The sequence below is a fragment of the Sparus aurata genome, chromosome 2 (assembly GCF_900880675.1).
Source record: "Sparus aurata chromosome 2, fSpaAur1.1, whole genome shotgun sequence".
Lineage (NCBI taxonomy): Eukaryota > Metazoa > Chordata > Actinopteri > Spariformes > Sparidae > Sparus > Sparus aurata.
This window is the reverse complement of record NC_044188.1, coordinates 8234343-8251784: the sequence shown is the minus strand read 5'-3', so window position 1 is coordinate 8251784 and position 17442 is coordinate 8234343. Positions and strand designations below refer to the sequence as shown.

General features: G+C 39.6%; 2 protein-coding genes across 2 annotated transcripts in view; both read right to left on the bottom strand.

Annotated features, from left to right (window-relative positions):
* The window catches only part of robo2 (roundabout, axon guidance receptor, homolog 2 (Drosophila)), a 321203-nt gene extending 315363 nt beyond the window's left edge, over positions 1–5840 (bottom strand). Inside the window, exons 1-3 of the mRNA XM_030399196.1 lie at positions 5774–5840; positions 2996–3151; positions 964–1074 (exon numbers count right to left, since the gene is read on the bottom strand). Of these exons, the coding sequence (XP_030255056.1) occupies positions 964–1060 (97 nt within the window). The 5' untranslated portion in view covers positions 1061–1074; positions 2996–3151; positions 5774–5840. The remainder of the gene's footprint in view (positions 1–963; positions 1075–2995; positions 3152–5773) is intronic.
* A 1305-nt stretch (positions 5841–7145) lies between these two features.
* On the bottom strand, positions 7146–16496 carry LOC115570645 (protein sel-1 homolog 3). The gene is made up of 23 exons (XM_030399256.1): positions 16445–16496; positions 15865–16339; positions 15172–15298; positions 14945–15066; positions 14743–14858; positions 14589–14650; positions 14373–14505; positions 13233–13368; positions 13000–13137; positions 12447–12652; positions 12173–12352; positions 11362–11481; positions 11083–11223; positions 10894–10956; positions 10573–10746; positions 10063–10190; positions 9890–9973; positions 9717–9807; positions 9524–9611; positions 9323–9432; positions 9085–9212; positions 8886–8988; positions 7146–7812 (listed from the first exon to the last, which is right to left on the bottom strand). The coding sequence occupies exons 1-23, from the start codon at positions 16448–16450 to the stop codon at positions 7723–7725; spliced, it is 3021 nt and encodes a 1006-aa protein (XP_030255116.1). The 5' UTR covers positions 16451–16496; the 3' UTR covers positions 7146–7722.
* Between the last annotated feature and the right edge of the window lie 946 nt (positions 16497–17442).

Below are 17442 nucleotides of genomic sequence, written 5' to 3'. Positions count from 1 at the left end.
AGTAGCTGAGAGAATATTTTGTAAACAGGAAATATTACCGTGAACTCATTATTCCAAATGCCAGGTAAATGTTTGATATTTGTCAGAGAATGGCTCTAATCTTCTCCTGGTCTGGCACTTTTCCTCTCCTGTCCTCCCACACAATTCGCCCTGTCATATGCCACAGCGGAGACCCATTAATCAGAGCTCATTTCACAAGGGCCAAATACACAACTCCCAATTCTCATGCATTAACCTTGTTGCTGCCCCTTACCACCCCTGAAAGTTGGCAGTCATGTGCTGCATGTGCGTTCTTGTGTTTATGTGTGCGCATGTGTGTATATTTTAAGCCCTTGTCACTTGTTAGTGTAGCAATTCCTGCCATGCTATAAATAAAACCAGTCGCAGGGAGGGATGGAAGCCAGTGGAGTACACTGACAGCAGAGGGCATAGTGGCCTTGTCTCCATAGGTATGAGGATTAAAACCGGTCTACAAACTGATACTACGTACCTGGCACCCATTTTACTTCCTCCTGGATGTTAAATCCTCTCATTCTGTACCCTGCTATTGTTGCTTTGTATTCCTGTTTGACACATTATGCAATGGCTGTATTTTTTTTTATTCCATTTACTGTATCTGTTTGAATGATGTTTTATCATGTTTGTAGTGATCTAGCAATAAAGAACATTATGGTCCTTTAGTATTTATCTTGTATTCATATCTCTGTCTATTCATCCATCAGTAATTTAGTCCGTATTCATTTCCCTGTCGTCTCTCTGTCAAACTACTAGCAACTTCACATACAATCCGAGCAGACCCTAGGTCAGTCCCAAAATTAGGACTACAACAAACAAAACAAAAAATATAAATCAGTTGGAAGTATGTGTAGTAGCTGGAGGCAGAATGACATTGATGGTCTGGTGCATGATCTCTGTCTTGCACCCAGACCAAGAATAAACACAGTCGATAAGATGTGAGTTTACCTTGACCCTGGGCATCCAGTAAGTGACCACAGAGAATTACAAGGAGCTGGAACCTAGAGGAAGGCACACCTACTCGGGGGGCATTGCATGCCACCATGGCACTATTAGAAACTGTGGAAAAAAAGACATGCATGGTTAGAAACAAGCTATGATGTCTTATGACAGAGTATACTATTTTATTTGCACAGTCTTTGATATAGTTGGGGTAAAAGGCCCATTAAAACATCATTAAAAAAAAAGAAGAAAATATGAGACTACTGGGCTCATGGGGCCCAACAGGAAAGATAAATCATCCAGCAGATATTTAATTCACCAAATGTTCAGTACTAAATATTATTCTCCAGCCAAAGTGCCACAGCTATTCATTTTAAAAAAGCATTTACTGACCAACAATGTATCGGATTCTAATAAAACAGTTTTGAAGAGGAACATTTATGGTACTGCCATTATAGATAACATGTATTACTGTTAAAACATTCAAGGAAATAAACAGCAAAAATAAAAACTGCAGCCCTTCATATTAAAACAGTTTAAATGAATACCAGCAACATATTAGATATTATACAGATCTAAAATATCAAGTTTTCTCACACTTGGGAGGGGATTTTGGCCAAAAACCCAAGATGTGACCTTTCCAAAAATTCAATCTCTAATACTGCTGTGTTTACAGATAAAACAACGGACATAAAATGTGGGCAAAGCTCCATCCTGTCACTCCTATAAGTGATGCAATAAGTAATGGCAAAGTTTACTAAGTGCCATCATTCACTCTGACAGTTCACAACAAGCTTCCAAAAGAAGAATGAAATCAATAGACCTACACTTTTTATGCACTCATTTATATTCACATCTTGACACCCAAGAAAGAGATTAATTATTTGGCACGGCTGCATCGTTGGACACGTAAATAAAACCAATTTGCTGTGCCCCCAAATACAAAAAAAGACACCATGCAAACAACAGGCTTTATGTTTGATCTCCAACCATTACATCTCATCCAAGAATCCCTTTTCTAAAGTCTAGCAGCATACTGCTTTTGCTGCCCTTCAACAATGGTAAAAAAAAAAAAAAAATAGTATTGAATATTTAATGGTATTAACACCTCAAATCAATAACTTCAATTACAAGGCACTGCAATTTAAACATCGAAGTCTGTGTGACATGGTGGTTACGCCCAGGTGTTGCAATCAAAGTGGTACTTTCTTTCACTGCCAGAGCCAAATATATATAAACAGAGATCAAGATGTAAAGATTATTGGAAGAAAAATTATAGAGATAACACTTTTTAATACCTAATAACAAAATGGAAAACATTAATTGTTACTTAGTGAGATGTCATCTGGAAAAACTTCAATCAGTATCTTTTGGAAAAAACAAAATCCCTCTGAGCTCAATATTCATCTTAGAGCTAAAAAAAAACTAGGTGTATGGAGTGCATCTGGAGTGACTTCTTCCTCTATTACTTAAAGATAATTCTTGATCTCCCATTCAATTTACAGCTCATTAGCAAACGATGTGTTTCGGCCATGTTTTTCCAGACGCCCACCTTACATGTATCTGATGGAGGAGATATGCACCCAGTATAACCAACTCATGTACTCAGGTACCCCTGACAAAAACATTGAGTTTTGAAAGCATACATTGTATTTTTGATCATGTACTTATCAACAGAACATACTTTCTAATACAATACATTTTCAAGTTTTAGTCTAGAAACTCCTCCTTCAGTGAACAGCTTGGAATATTTATGAGTTATACAGTCACAGCTCAACATAGCATAAATATGACATGAACCATGCTGATTAACCTTAATACAGGTGCATAAAGTCTGCAAACTTTGAAAAAAAGGTGGAAACTTTTTAAAAAGGGTGGAACATTTTTAAGTGAGCCTCAGAAAACAGCCTAAAAAACACTGCATGTCTTCAGTGCTGAGGAAAAGGCTTTCATTTTCTAATAACAAATTATGAACAACTCATGATCTCAGGCTAGTAATAACTACTTTACACCCCCATCCCCCCAAAACATGTAGTACCTTCACTGTATCTGCACCTCCGTCTTATGTTTCTGCTGTATATCCCTTGAACAAGTCCAGCTCCTGCTGCCGCCTGAGTGAGTTTCTTCCCTTTGCCTCCGCTGTACAATCACAACTGGCACAGCTCTCTTCCCTTTCTCCGGCCAAACAGCCCATCTGCAAAGATAGAGGGAGGGTAAAAGAGAGGAATAGGGAAAAGAGGAAAGGAGAGGAAAACCAACGGATGGAAATGAGAAGAAAAAGGGAAAGAGAGACAGATTGCTTTGATAATGTAGATTGTCAGGAGCTGCATTCTGTGTAAGCCAATGTGCACTGAGCAAAAATCACAGAGTTAAACTAATTTGATTTCACATTCCCTCAGTGCTGCCGTTTCTTTTCCTATTCATTTGTTCACATTTCAGCTTTTGAGCTTCAAATCACAAGCCTCGCTGCTGTGCACTTAAATCACAATCTATGTAGGATCTCATTGAGGCAGCAGACGGCATACCCTAAAGCCTTTCAATGCACAAAGTAAAATAAAAACATCTGAAATTCACAATAAGGTAAAGGGAAATAAAAGCACTGTGGAAAACTGTTTCTCGTTAACAAAGGATGAGAGATGGAAAAATGTTGCATAACATGTGTAATGTAATCTTTTCTTAAAACAGATACAATAAAATTGGTATTGAAAAAAAGCATTGATCAGGAACCGGTGTCAGAGTCAAGGTATCGGTATCAAATTATTTTTTAAGGATACTCTACCCTAACTGTAGATATGTTTGAGGTCTGCCTCCATTTAGAGCTGCAAACTCATAACTCATAAAAAGGTTAAAATTCTCTGATTCCAGCTTCTTAAATGTGATACTTCCTGGTTTCTATCGCTATCACATGATGTGTCTACTAGATCTGAACAACAGGCAATCTATCACTACAGATAACTTTAATGAAAGTTGATGTGTAATGCTCTCCCTACCCTGAAGAACTGTAACTGCATGGCTTTAATTATCACTAATCTAATGGAGCTACACAAGGCAATAAGGTAGACTGGGTAGCTCTCAAATGTTTATTAAAATTCTTACAATTACAAAACATTACTTTTGCAATTTAGGCACAGATTTGGCTTTTTCGATTACTGTCATTTGTGTTATACTACCTTATAAAGTACGACAACATGCTCTGGATGTTGTTTTACTGCTAATAAATCTTGTTATGTTTGTAATGTAATCTAATCACTTTAAGTTGAAGTCTCTATTAAATGTGACATTATTTTCCCAACCTTCTGTAATCACATCACTGTCCTTGAAGACAGGAAAGTCAGAGCAGAGAGGAGCTTAGCTAGACACCCTCGAGAATGTATGAATTTAGCAACTTCCACAAAAACGTACGCTGACGCAGGGACTTGAACCCGGTTCTATAGCTGAAGGACACTCTCCCTGCTGACTGCACACCCTGCTGTCCTAAAAGTACATTAGTCATATGCCAACCTCACCTCTGAATTCACGATCCTTACCTTAAAATAGAAAACACGATGTAACTCCAGGTCTAATTATAATCATCGTTTACATTCAAGCCTGAATTAAACGTCATCAAAATGAGTGACATTAGGCAGCCCACAATGTGACCTCCTTTATTACTGTGACATGCTTTTGTGTTTAAATGTGTTCTTGCAGAGCACTGTACAAAGATCAACACTGGAGTTGCTCCAGACGATGCATATGCGTAAAAGCAGAGGTAAGAAATACAGATACTAAAAATGGCTAATGTCACAAGTAGGAGTATTTCAACTTATTTTCTCAAGTAAAAGACAGAAGCACAGGCTCTGAAATGTACTAAGTATAAAAGTGAAAAGTATCCTTGTGAAGGACATTCCTGCCGGCCATTTCTGTGCAAAGCAAACTGAACTTTTATTCTTACTACGTCTGCCAAGTAATGTTTGGAAGTCCGCGTGCAATGATGCAAATCAAAAGTAACTGATGATTCCCCTGAAATGCAGTAAAAGTAAAGTAACAAGTGTTTTTTTTTGTTAGTGTCAGGAGTAGAAAGTACAGATATTTGTGTTAAAATGTAGTGAGTTAAAGTAAAAGGTTATTGGAAAAGCAAATACTCAAGTAAAGCAGATAGCCTACCTGAAAGTACAGTAGCCAAATATTTGTACTATAACCACCTACACCAACCACGAAGACATCCTAAAATAACTAATAAACAAAGTACACTACTCAAAATGAGTTAGCGTTATTGGGCCATTTTAGTTTCACTGGTTGATAATTCTGTGACATAGGACATCTGATTTTTCTATTTTGTGTTTCGTGAATATTATTGGTCATCAAAAATAATGTGACACATTTCATTGTGACTTTTATTGCACATCCAGATCTAAGTCTCAGCCATACTGAAACTAATGTACAGTCGGCCTACACAGATAAGCTTACATGATCTCAGCATCAGCACATCCACCCCTGCTTTCAGTCGCATCATTAACGGGCCCTCATTAGCCACACCTGTGCTTTGACTCTGTAAAGTCTCCACACCTGTCGTGAAAAATATGTTAATCAAAAGAAAATCCATAAAGCTGGGCGCACATGCCACATTAACGAGGCGAGTGGGCCTATTATTCAGGAACAGGTTGTCAACGTTTGCTAAAACTAACTGTTAGCTAACATCGAGTTCACCGCAGTCACTTCAGCAGCTTGTCATCGTCTGGTTTCCACAGCAACAAATGAGCCAAGCTGCTCGCTGAGTTGGTTAAAGATGGCATTTGTAAAAAAAAAAAAATATGTATATTATGGTATTTTCACTTACTTTTGCCGCTTGTTCCTCCTCATAGGTCGGCTTTTAAAGTTTTTTTTATCTCTCAGCTTTCTGATTTAGAAGCTGAATTAAGGGAAAGGCTTATTGTTCAAAGTTACTGCTCGCGCTCCGCCAGTCAGCCACCTCACGTGCAGGGCACGGCCACGATGTGAGTGACGTCACATAGCGCGGAAACAGAGCTCAGTACTGTAAACTCTTGTTTCCCAACATAACTGTTTAAAAGTCCCTTTTTTCATACTGTCATCAATAATAGGATTATGAATAAAGTGTTGGCTCCAAAAACATACTGAGAAAAATGTGTCTAAGTGAAAGAGCCAGAATTACTGGTGGGAGAAAAAGAACATTTTAAAGATGAAATCACAATATATATATATAAAAAAAAAAAAAAAAAAAAAAAAAAAAAAAAGAAGAGTCCCAGTCTTATAAAAATAAAGTCATAATATTACAAGAATCCACTCTTAATGTCATATAGTCTTTGTAATACAATAAAAGGGTTTATATATTTCATGAATAAAACGTCATGATTCTACTGAACATACTTGGTTACATGTTTTCATGTGCATTTCTTGTGTATATTTGCAAATTCATGTACTTGTTGTGTCTTATTAACAGCAGCTCTAATAGTCTGCCATTGGAATCACAACAAAGGACAAGTGAACCTGGTGTCCTCAAAGCTCACACAATGCCAAGTGAAGCTCATCTAAAAAATGTTTACAAGGAGTCAGGAACAAAAACATGGTCAGGATCAAGGCTAAAAATACAGAACCACCGTTACACTGTAGGTGTATTAATTAGTTGTGGTACATTTGAAGTGTTTGTGGGGATATTAGGCTCGCATTGTGTGCCCATCTGCCATGTGCCTGTTTTGATTAACATCATTTGAACTTGAAATTCATTTTCAAGTATTTTTCTGCTGCAAGCCTTCTCGAAAATACCAGAGCCAATATTTAGTTCAATGGCATTGACACTGCGTCTGTTTTTTTCCTCAAAGCTGATTGAAAGAACACATTTCAGAGCTTTTATTTATCCCATCCCTCCGACAAACTCTGAATCATTCTTACAAACGGAAGCAAAGCAATTAAACTTGTCTGCCGGTGTTAATGAGATGTTGAGAGTTGAATGGATTTGGTCTCATGAGAAGTGTCTGTAATTGCTTGCTTGATTTTTGGTTAGCGGGATATGAGTTGCAATAAATTCTCTGGCAGACTTGTTTCCCATACTTAATGAGCAGTGGAGTATATGTGTAAATAATACATAACAGAAAGTAGTTTCTGCATTTTTTAAAATATATATGTTATATTACCCTTTACCACATAAACCCAAGCACAGACAACAATTCAAAAGAGATTCAGGAGAGGCATAGTTCTGTATGAATACATATTTTTATTGCCATGTGAACATCAGATGAGAGATACAAGTCTTTCACGATAAGGCCCCATCTTGACATTCATTATAGGTTAAAGATTGATGGATTTTTAAATTTAAGGTATTATGTCTCAGTAGAAAAGACTGGAGATGACCTGCCTATTGCACGTTGAAGTATATAGTGGCAGTTGCGCACCTGAGGCTACAACTGGGCATTCATTACCTGAAATTCTATGAGACATCCACTCACAGATCGGACCACAGGAGTGAAAGAATCATTGCACTGGGAGACAAAACGATATCCAAGAACAAAATATTTGATCCATCAACAGTCTCATGAAAGTGACTTAAAGGCTCGTGGCTCACAACATTCTTTAGACAGTGAGAAACGTACAAACCGAAACATTCCAGACATGTCCTCAGAAAAAAAACTCATATTTATAAAACAATCACATTTGTTGTTTACAGTGATCCCAAAGTAAACGTATGTAAACTAACACAGAATTTTGCCATGCTGTTTGTCTGCAGGTTGACTTTGCTGCTCAGTTTGTTGTGCTGACGATCCTGACAAGTTTCTAGTTGAGCGTCTGGAAGGATCTCCTGAGCACACCGAGGATGAATAGGAATATCGTTGGAGCTGCAACCACGGCGGCAGCTGTGGAGAACTGTGGGGAAAGAAATGACCAAAATTTCAGCAAGATGTTACATTAAGACAAAGTGCTGCACTTGAAGTCTGATATGCCTGATGACATGCTGCTGTACTTTAGTTAGCGGTGGGAAGTCACTATGAACATGTATAAGTTCTGCGATCAAGAACAACTTTCAGGTACTTAAAGTTAAAGTTCTTGAGACCATTTTATACTTCTACTCTATCACATTTCACAGGGAAATATTATACTGTTCTACTATCATATCTGACAGCCAAAAAGAATAGCTTCTTCAAGAATAGTTTTAACTTGTGCTGCTTTTCTTTGTCATTTATGATATTAAATTAAATTTCTTTTGGTTTTGGTCTGTTTGTTGGACAACAGAGGCATTCTGACGACATCACTTCGGGCTTCTTTCGGAAATTGCAACAAACATTTTTCACAACTTTATGACATTTTAAAGACTAAACTATTATTTGATTATTTGTGAAAGTGATCAGCAGATTGACTGATGATGGGAGAAATTGTAAATTTGCAGCCCTACATTATTCCAAAAAGGAAATATGGTAAATAACATAATTGATACACCAAATGTTGAACTGGTAAATGTTAAAGATTATTCAGCATGTGGACGTTTGCATGTATAATCACCACGTCCCTTCACTAACATTTTATGACCAGTTAAAGGTCCTGCGTGTAGGATAAAGTGGCATCTAGTGGTCAGATTGCACATTGCAACTGATACAACACCCCTTGCCTCACCCTCTCCTATATGGTGGCCCCCTAAGACTATAAAAACATGCAAGCTGCTCTGGAGCGAGTTATGGTTTGTCCATAGTGGGCTCCTGTAGAAACATTCCATAAAAGAGGGCCTGTTCCCTCTGTCGTTATAAAGTGCTCATTCTAATGTAACAAAGACGCAACAGAGATTTTACACTAATGAAAACAAAATTATGTATCCTGAGTTCCATTTCTGCCGACAAATCTTCCAAAATCCCTGTAAATGCTACATATTAAAACTTTAACTCGAGGATCTTTATATCAAAATTAACAATAATGTAACTTCTTACAAATGTAGCTTGAGCACTAACCATAATAGCAGCACTATAGTCCTTCTTCAAAGACTGAAGATACACATTGAAGAGGGCAAGGCTGCAAGGTAAGTATGAATCTGTATCTCCTGAGTCTCTGCACCTGTGAAAAGAAAATTGCATTATTTTTCTGACAAATTAAGTTGAAAACAGTGGTATGCACTAATGCACCATATAAGCACATACAATTCAAGCACACCTTTTGTACAACGCACTCAGAAGCAAACTGTTGTTTGCCAGGTACAGCTCTGAATGGCCAAGTTCAGCCAATACTGACAGCGGTAGCCTGAAACCCTCTTCAGCGAGGAGGCCAAGGTTGTACCATCCCTGTGGAAGAACAGCATGTGTTACACGCACATGTGCACACAAGAGCAATTATAAATAAATACAAGCTTGGAAAAAAAACGACAAGAAAAATCAATTTAAAAGGAGCCGACCTGGGGCTCGTTCCTCAGCGCTGCCTGTTTGTACATCTCTGCTGCTGAAAACATGTCCTTCTGCCTGTCACCGTGTCCTTCATAGAACAGGTCACCCATCCTAATCAAGGCTGGAGATATAATAGAGTGAAAAAGGTTTGACTTGTGAATGTTAATACACAAAGTCTCCAGATATTCAAGTCTCAAAAGATAGTTCTTTACCATATGTGTCAGGATTTTGACTTTGGATTGTCAGGTTGTAATATCTCCACATACAGTTTGATGCAAAAGCAGGATCCAGAAAACCTAACTATGGACATAAAGAGTAAAGACATGAACATCTAAAACTGACAAGAATGAACAAAATGACAAAATAAAAAAACATGGAACCACACCTAATATGGAGGTAACTCACAGTATTTTGTTCACACAGATACGCCACATTGAACTGGGCGGCTGCGTATCCGCTCTCAGCAGCCATCATGTAATATAACAGCGAGCTGAACCTGTTGAAAAGCTACAGTGTTAATTTGCTGCAATAATCAAGAGACCTGATCAGGATCAAGTGTGAGCAGAGAAAATGATTACATGTCACTCTTGAGATACGAATCCAAGGCTTTCCGTAAGATGCTGCCCAGGTACCCGTTCTGCTCAGCTGCCCACTTTACCCACCTGCAGTCAGATAAAGAGACATTTCAGTCACAACATTAAGAAAGGTCATATATGTAATATGGTAAAATAAAAAAAGTGCAGTGACTAACAAAACGGCATCTGATGGGCGTCTGTTGACACGGCCGGGTATCCCAGTGGTCCAGATGTCAGCAAGCTGAACTGCTCCCCTGATGTGCCCTCTCTCTGCAGACTTCAGGTAGTACTGATAGGCCATAAACTGTCAGAAAGACAAAATATGTATCTCTAAGTATTTAAGCGTTGTCTGTCAAAATACAAGTAGATTCAGATCCTTATTTTGAGTAAAAGTACAATGCCACATTGTGAAAATACTACAACTAAAAGTTCTGCATTCAAAACCGTACTGAAGTGAAAGTATGTAACTATTTTGAAGCAAAAAATTTACTAAAGTTAAGTTAATTTAATTAATTTACTGAAGTTACTAAAGCTGTCAGAAAAATGCTGTAGTGTAAAAACCATAAAATTTCGTTCTTGAACGTAGTGGAGGAGAAATAAAGAGTTGCATACACAAGTGAAGTACTTGAGTAAAAGTGCGTAGTTAAAACCCACCACTGTTAGAAAGCATTTGTACTTGAGCTAACCTGGTCAGCAGCTTTTCCTGGATACAGACCCAGCAAGTGAACGACACCAAGATTCAGAGCAGCTTCTGGACACTTGAGGAGATCAGCCTGCTCCCACAGCTGCACCGCCTTGTTGTAGTCCTGTTCAAACTGCTCATAGTACCAGGCAAGGGCGTTGATGGCAGGAACAAAACCCTGTGGGACAGAATATTGGGGAAAGCAATATAAGGAGTGCAAACTTTGAAAGAGTCTCTGCAACAGAAAGCAAACTTAGTCTAGAATGTTACAGTATAGATGCCAAATGAATAAGGAAGGAGAAATAAACATTGAACCATACCATACCTGGTCCATAGCTTTCTTCAGGAATTCGACAGCTTTTGGAATGTCCTTTTCAACCCCATGTCCCTACAGAGAAACAAATCCATATCTCATAACAGGAGACAACACTTAGGAGTACTAAGGAGTACTCTTTCAGGACATTAAAATGTAATATTGTCATGTTTCTTGTTGTACATGAAAAGCAAATCTGACCTGCAGAAGGACTATGCCATAGTCATACATTGACACCGGGTCTCCCAAGTGGACAGCTCCCCTTTCGTAGTGTCTCACAGCCATCTGTATGTCTGGAGACACTCCCTGCTGACCCCAGAACAGCATGCGGGCAATCGTTTGCTGCAAGACAAAAACAAAATGCTGGAGTGTCTGCGGCCATTTAAAAAATAAATAAAAAATTGATGAATCAGACTTGATTTTCGTTGACTTTCTGTGATTTTGGATGTCTTAAAAAGCAGAGATGACAGAGCAGGGTACCTCGGCTTCAGCGGCTCCCCTGCGTGCCTGATGTTTCAGCCACTGGAAGATGTGATGGTCTTCATTGGTCTGGAGATTCAGCTCCTCGTCATTGTTTAGGTAAACAGCCTCAACAAATGTCTGAAAGAGAAACAGAGAGAAGATATTTTCTTTTTTTCTACTAAAAACAGTTGCGCATAAATGCAAATATCAATTTATATGTATCAAACACCTTTTTATTGAACATGCGTGAGGGAACATGAAAAAAAAAAACATTGTTTTAATGCTGCTGTACTGTAGATTTCTTTGTGAAGGACTTCGGTTGGACAGTCCGAAGGATGACACACTCTCGATTGCCTCTCCACTTGTTAACAGAGAGCAACAGTAGCTTACGTTTGTTTTGAAATGGAGTCTGCTAACATTTTAAATAAAACATGAATAACTTGTGTGAGCGTTGCAATGACACCAAACTTGTCACACTGTTATCTGTTTTTCATATGGAAAGCAGTGACAAAGATAAACATATTGATGATAGAAATCTGAACGCTGTAGCCACAATAACGGGAGAAAATAATATAAACTCACATCACATATCAGCTCATATGTTGTAATAAGGCCACAGCTACTGTACATGCAGGTTTTCTCCCAGCTTCTACAGTTAGATGTATGAACGTCTGACACAGTTATGACAGAATGAATTCTAAAATAGTAAAATATTGTGTTGATTTTTTCGCAAATGTGTTCATCATTCCATTAATAACAATGTAAGTTGGGCAAGAAAAGACGAAAATAGATGGCACGCCAAAACGTTCATTGCACATGCGTACATCACCTGCTGTGGTGTTGGATTCACGCGGTCCAAAGTTGTTTGTTTAGCAATGTTTGAATAATATGCATAGGCCAGGTCTGGGTCTGCAGGGTGGCCATGGACACCCCGGTGATGCAGGTGCCCAAGATGCAGAAGTGCTAATCGATCATCCCTCTGGGCTGCCAGCAGGGCCAGGAGCCAAGCCTGTACCGCACACAAGGTCATGAGAGAAATATACAAAAATTGGACAAGCTCACCTCCGGCATAGTTTTACGATAGCTGACCCAGCGGCACACACCTTACTGGGCTGTTTCTTGACCCCTAGGCCAGTGCTGTAGAGCACAGACGCCGTGTGCAGAGCTCGGTTATCAGCTAAGCAGCCAGCTTGCAGCAGCAGTGGTAATATTCTGCTGACCACTCCGGTCCTGCTCGCCCTGCCCAGCTTGTGAAGTGATAAGGAGTACAGCGCTCTGCCCACGGCTGCCAGGCTAACTCTTATATCTCCTGCAAGTCAGAAGGCAAACTGTTTTCAGTGCTTTATGTGAGATGACATAATGGATATCATCAATGAATACTAAAGCATTAATATTCAGATTGTTTACCCAACATGCAATGAGGTCAGAAAATATAAACCCATGCTGTACCGCCCAATTTCGCTCAAACCCACAGACCTTATGCCAGATTTTTAGTGGAGATCCAAAAATATATACCAAACATGCGACTTCAGAGACGTGTGTGTCAAATGATGCATTAGACATTTAGGTCCGGTAAACATATATACTGTTGCTTTCTACCTGTGGATATTCTGCACTGGCGCAGCGCACAATCATTCTGTGCCGTTTACCTCTTACCATGTCTGAGAGCCACGATCTTGGCCAGTTTTGCAGCCAGTCTTCTCTGAGGCACAGTCGCCTCCCACAGCCCACACTGCGACTCTGATGGCAGTCTGTCCTTTACCATCCACTCGTGAAAAGCATCGAAACAGATGTCTGGAAATCACATTGATGGTTTCAACTACTAGAATACTAGAATATTTCAGAAAGAGTCATTTTAGCACCATCTAGTGGACATAGAAGCCTACTACCAGACTCCGTCCCCTGTTTGGCCTTGAGTGAATAGCCACTGATTTTCACAGTCAGCTCGAGATGAAATGCCTGACAGGTCTGCAGCCATCCGGTCAGGTTCACAGTCCTGATAACATCTGGAATAACAGCCTCGGACTGGAGAGGAGGAAATGAAATCAGACTCAAATTTAATACAGACATTTTTGCTCGCTTACTGACTGGTATCTACAAGGTCAGGTAGCAGAGTGTGTTGAAGTTGTTGCAGTGGATTAACGTATGAGAGTGACATTAAAGGATAAGTTCACCAAAAAATTGAAAATGCAGGTATTTATCGAAGCTACTAATCCACATGTCGGTGGAGAGTCTGGTCAAGTCACGTAGTCCACGGAACATTTCTGGAGCTTTGCAGCAAAACAGCACTGCAGCCTTCTCCCAAACGACCGAAGCAGATGGCGACTTGTAACATGAAAAAATGAAAAAACATAAAATGGCTCTTTACACCTCGTCCGATGTATTTCAAGTCCCAGGAATCCCAGAGGTTCCCAAATTGATTTGAAAAGTCACAGCTTTAAAAGTAGAAATCTTCACAGTAGCAGCTGCTAAGCTAAAAACATCGACACGCACCCTGTTTAAAGTCGCTGCACAACTTGACCAGCCATCGAGGGTGTAAATAATGTCATCACACAGTTTGAGTTTTATACATTTGAATGTCGCAACCCGGAAGAAATGTTTAGTAGACGAAGAAAACTTCACACGACTGTCCATCAGCATGAAGGTGAGTGTGTAATGACTACATTTTTATTTCTGGGTGAACTGTTCCTTTAAGAAAATAAATTATCATTATCAATGACTGTATTAATTAGTTTTGAACCCCAGGCCAGGTTATCCTTAAGTAATACAATACAAATACAATCAGGTCTTGTTACTGTGTTGTAGTGATCCAACTAACAGCGAACTAAAGGAAAAATACTTAAAGGAATCTAAATGAAAACTGGCGTTTAGTCCAATTAGTTTGTAATATTTTGCGGTAAGATGTGAGTCGTTATGATTCACTGTCACAATGTAAAGCTTTTTGTGGACCACAGGAAGCATAGCCGCTGTAGCTATTAGACTAAACTAGTTGGCAGAGACAGTAACTGTGTGCAGGTGCAGCTCATTACCGTGCTGTGAGGTGATATTCTGTTGCGGTGGTAAACCACTGGTCCGTAATAACCTTCCACGCCTGTTACGTATTTCCCTCCTCCAATCACAAAATATCCCTCTGTGTCATCCAGCACAAGAGTGTGCCTAAACCTGTAAGATTCAGACACCAGTGCACACTTCAATCCTGCTGTAAACAATAGTTAAATAACTTCATGGTGTCAAATTAGACTTACATATGCTCAGTAGAATGAACTGTTCTCCTCTCCCCATCCACACACATCATGGAGACAGTCGCCTGAGACGCGGAGACACTGATGACTTTATTTCTGGTCATTACCAATGTTTACATCCTGTGAGGATATCTTCTGTCAACAAGGGACTACTCACCACTCGTCCTTGCAATGTCACACTTATTTGGCACCACTCGCTTAAAGGCACCTTGAATGTAGAGAGAAATGCAGACGACTCTTCGGACTCTCCATTCATCTGAAAGTGCAGCTGGCCTGTACATACGAGGCAAAGTCAGTCCAAGTAAAGGCACTGTGTAGTTACATAATGAGAATATCTGAGACAAAAATCCTGATTATACCCGAGTTTTTGAGGAACATTGTTGGCGTGACGTAGTTATTATGGGAGTCTATGTGATGAAACACACCACACATTTTTCTCTGGCAGTGTCTGTTTACAAATATCCACATGGAGAACATACACCTGGCATAAGAATACAAAGCACACATGGTTATCTCACCATTATCAATACGAACACGTACAGAATGGTAAGCTGGGTTATGTCAGGTGTGACTTTGGTTGTCTTACCATGGAAAAGAGATGGCTTTAACACGTAGATAGTCCAGAGGCTTGCTGCTGTAAGGGTCCAGTGTCTTTGTGATGCCAAAGTTTTCTCCGGTTGAAGCATATATTGTCGACAGCAGATGCACTGTTTCTGAATGACATGCACAGTTTTTTTGGTTGAGATTTGCGAGACCACAAGATCTTATATTCCATACCCGTCACCCAAAATCACCGGCATTAGTGATAGACCAATTCAGTGTGACATTTAAATATTTGACACATGCTAAAATCATCAATCTGTATAGCTGTTTCAGGGGATATTAAATATGTTTATGAATATGAGGGGCGAAAAGAAGAGAGGGAACAGGAGTCTGGGGTGAGTGCTAAATTGAGAGATGGACTTGAATGAAAACACACAGATACACACATCCTCTACGTGTCGTGGCTTGCTAGCTTACGGCTAATGTACAGTAAAGTAATCTAGCTGTTTGGAGAGAACATTCCTAAAAGTAATGCCAAAAAAAAAAAAAAAATGTCAAACTTCTATCTGACTTAGGTACAAATGTACATTGGCACAGAACTAATGTTTAGTTTTATCCATTTTACATTTAGGTCTTCCTTCCTCACTCCCATCTTACATATTACAGCTTTAATTTTTTATTTATTTTAGGTGCCTTTATTCACATGTGCAATGAAAACCCACTGATATAACCTCACCTTGCTCCAAAGGGCACTGTTTCTTTGAAATCTGTTGGGTTAATTTCAGTATATGCGTGCTCCAGGCCATGCACAGCTGATGCTGTTTCACAGGTCGATTAGAAAAAGGCTTAGGCTGCAAAGTTGCCACATCCCGAGCTGCGACAGACCTCTCAGTGTCATCAAATCCACTGTATCTGATGGACGCCAGCAGCATACAACTCAGCACCCACTGGGAGTCTGGAACGATCCCATCAGCTTGATACACCAACCAATCCGGCAGGTTCAGCTCCAAAGTCCTTATTTTAGGACCACCAGGGACGCAGCTCCACTGTCTTAACAGGAGTGTGGAAGTGATGCCGGTGTCAAAAGATACAACACAGTCCAGCTGTACTGTAGCAGGTTCATCACAGGAGTAAAATACGTCCAAGAGATGGTCTGGCAGAGGCTCGTCTGGAGGATTCAGGAGGGTCACCTGGTCTAAACTCCAGACTATCTGTGTGAGGCAGAGGACATGTAGGCATGTAGTAGCTGCTGACAACGCATGTCAAAAGCAGAAGCACCGCAGTAACACAGATCGTGAAGGGAAACCTGCTCCTACCTGCATACTGAGACAAAACACACAGATGTATCTGTAATGCGTGGAAGTCCATGGTTCACCAAGTCTGTTCATTAATCTCTCCATTAATGATTTTCAAGCTGTGAGGAAACAAGAAGCCAAAAGAGCCGGACCTCATCCTGCTCCACCTCACCTACAGTGACACATAGGTAAATATTTGACAGCACATAGTCCCACCCAATCATTGTACACAAAGGGCAGTTAGAGTGGAGCTTCATGGTTTAGTTTCTTCTAAACTTTAAAGCACCTTGTTGGAGGCTCACTTTTTCGAGAGGAAAAAAAGAAACGCTGCACTCAAAACCATGTTCTCTTTTGTCAAAAGTGATTCTTTCCACCAAAATAAACAAAGCTTTGAATATCTTTTACAGAGCATCAATTTAAACATATTCCCACATGGAGGTACGTGTCTGTGAATTCAAAAGGGGACTGTTGTGCCTTGGTGGAGGTATGCGATCTACTGAGCACCATTTTAGTTTACATGATTTGGCTTCATGAGGCCACATTAAGTATTCAAATGTATACAACTGTGTAGGAATTATTTCCTTGAACTCCCTTTTCTAAACTTTTTGGTCCCAAAAAAGTCTGATGCCATGCTTTGACACAAACCTTGTAACAGAAAGGAAACAATGCAAATGTGCCTTTCCGATGAGTTTAAATTGGGCGAAACTCACAAACCTGTCACACTGAGTTGCGATTGAGTTCTTATTCTAAATGAGTCTGAACAGGTAGTGAAGTGAGTGAGACCAGTTTTGTAATAACAAGGTGTGGCATTTTACAGGTAAACAAAGTGTGCTAAATTATGCAATTTATGCTCAAGAGGTTTGAAGTCTGGAGTTTTGTTTTTGACACATAAGCTTTGAGTTTCTTAAATGATTGTGTGCCTAGATCCAGATTTGTGTGTAAACGATGGAGAAAAGCCGTAATTCAACAGATAATGGGTGTTGCTGCAGCATGCAGCATAAAGTCTAGAACAAATCAGC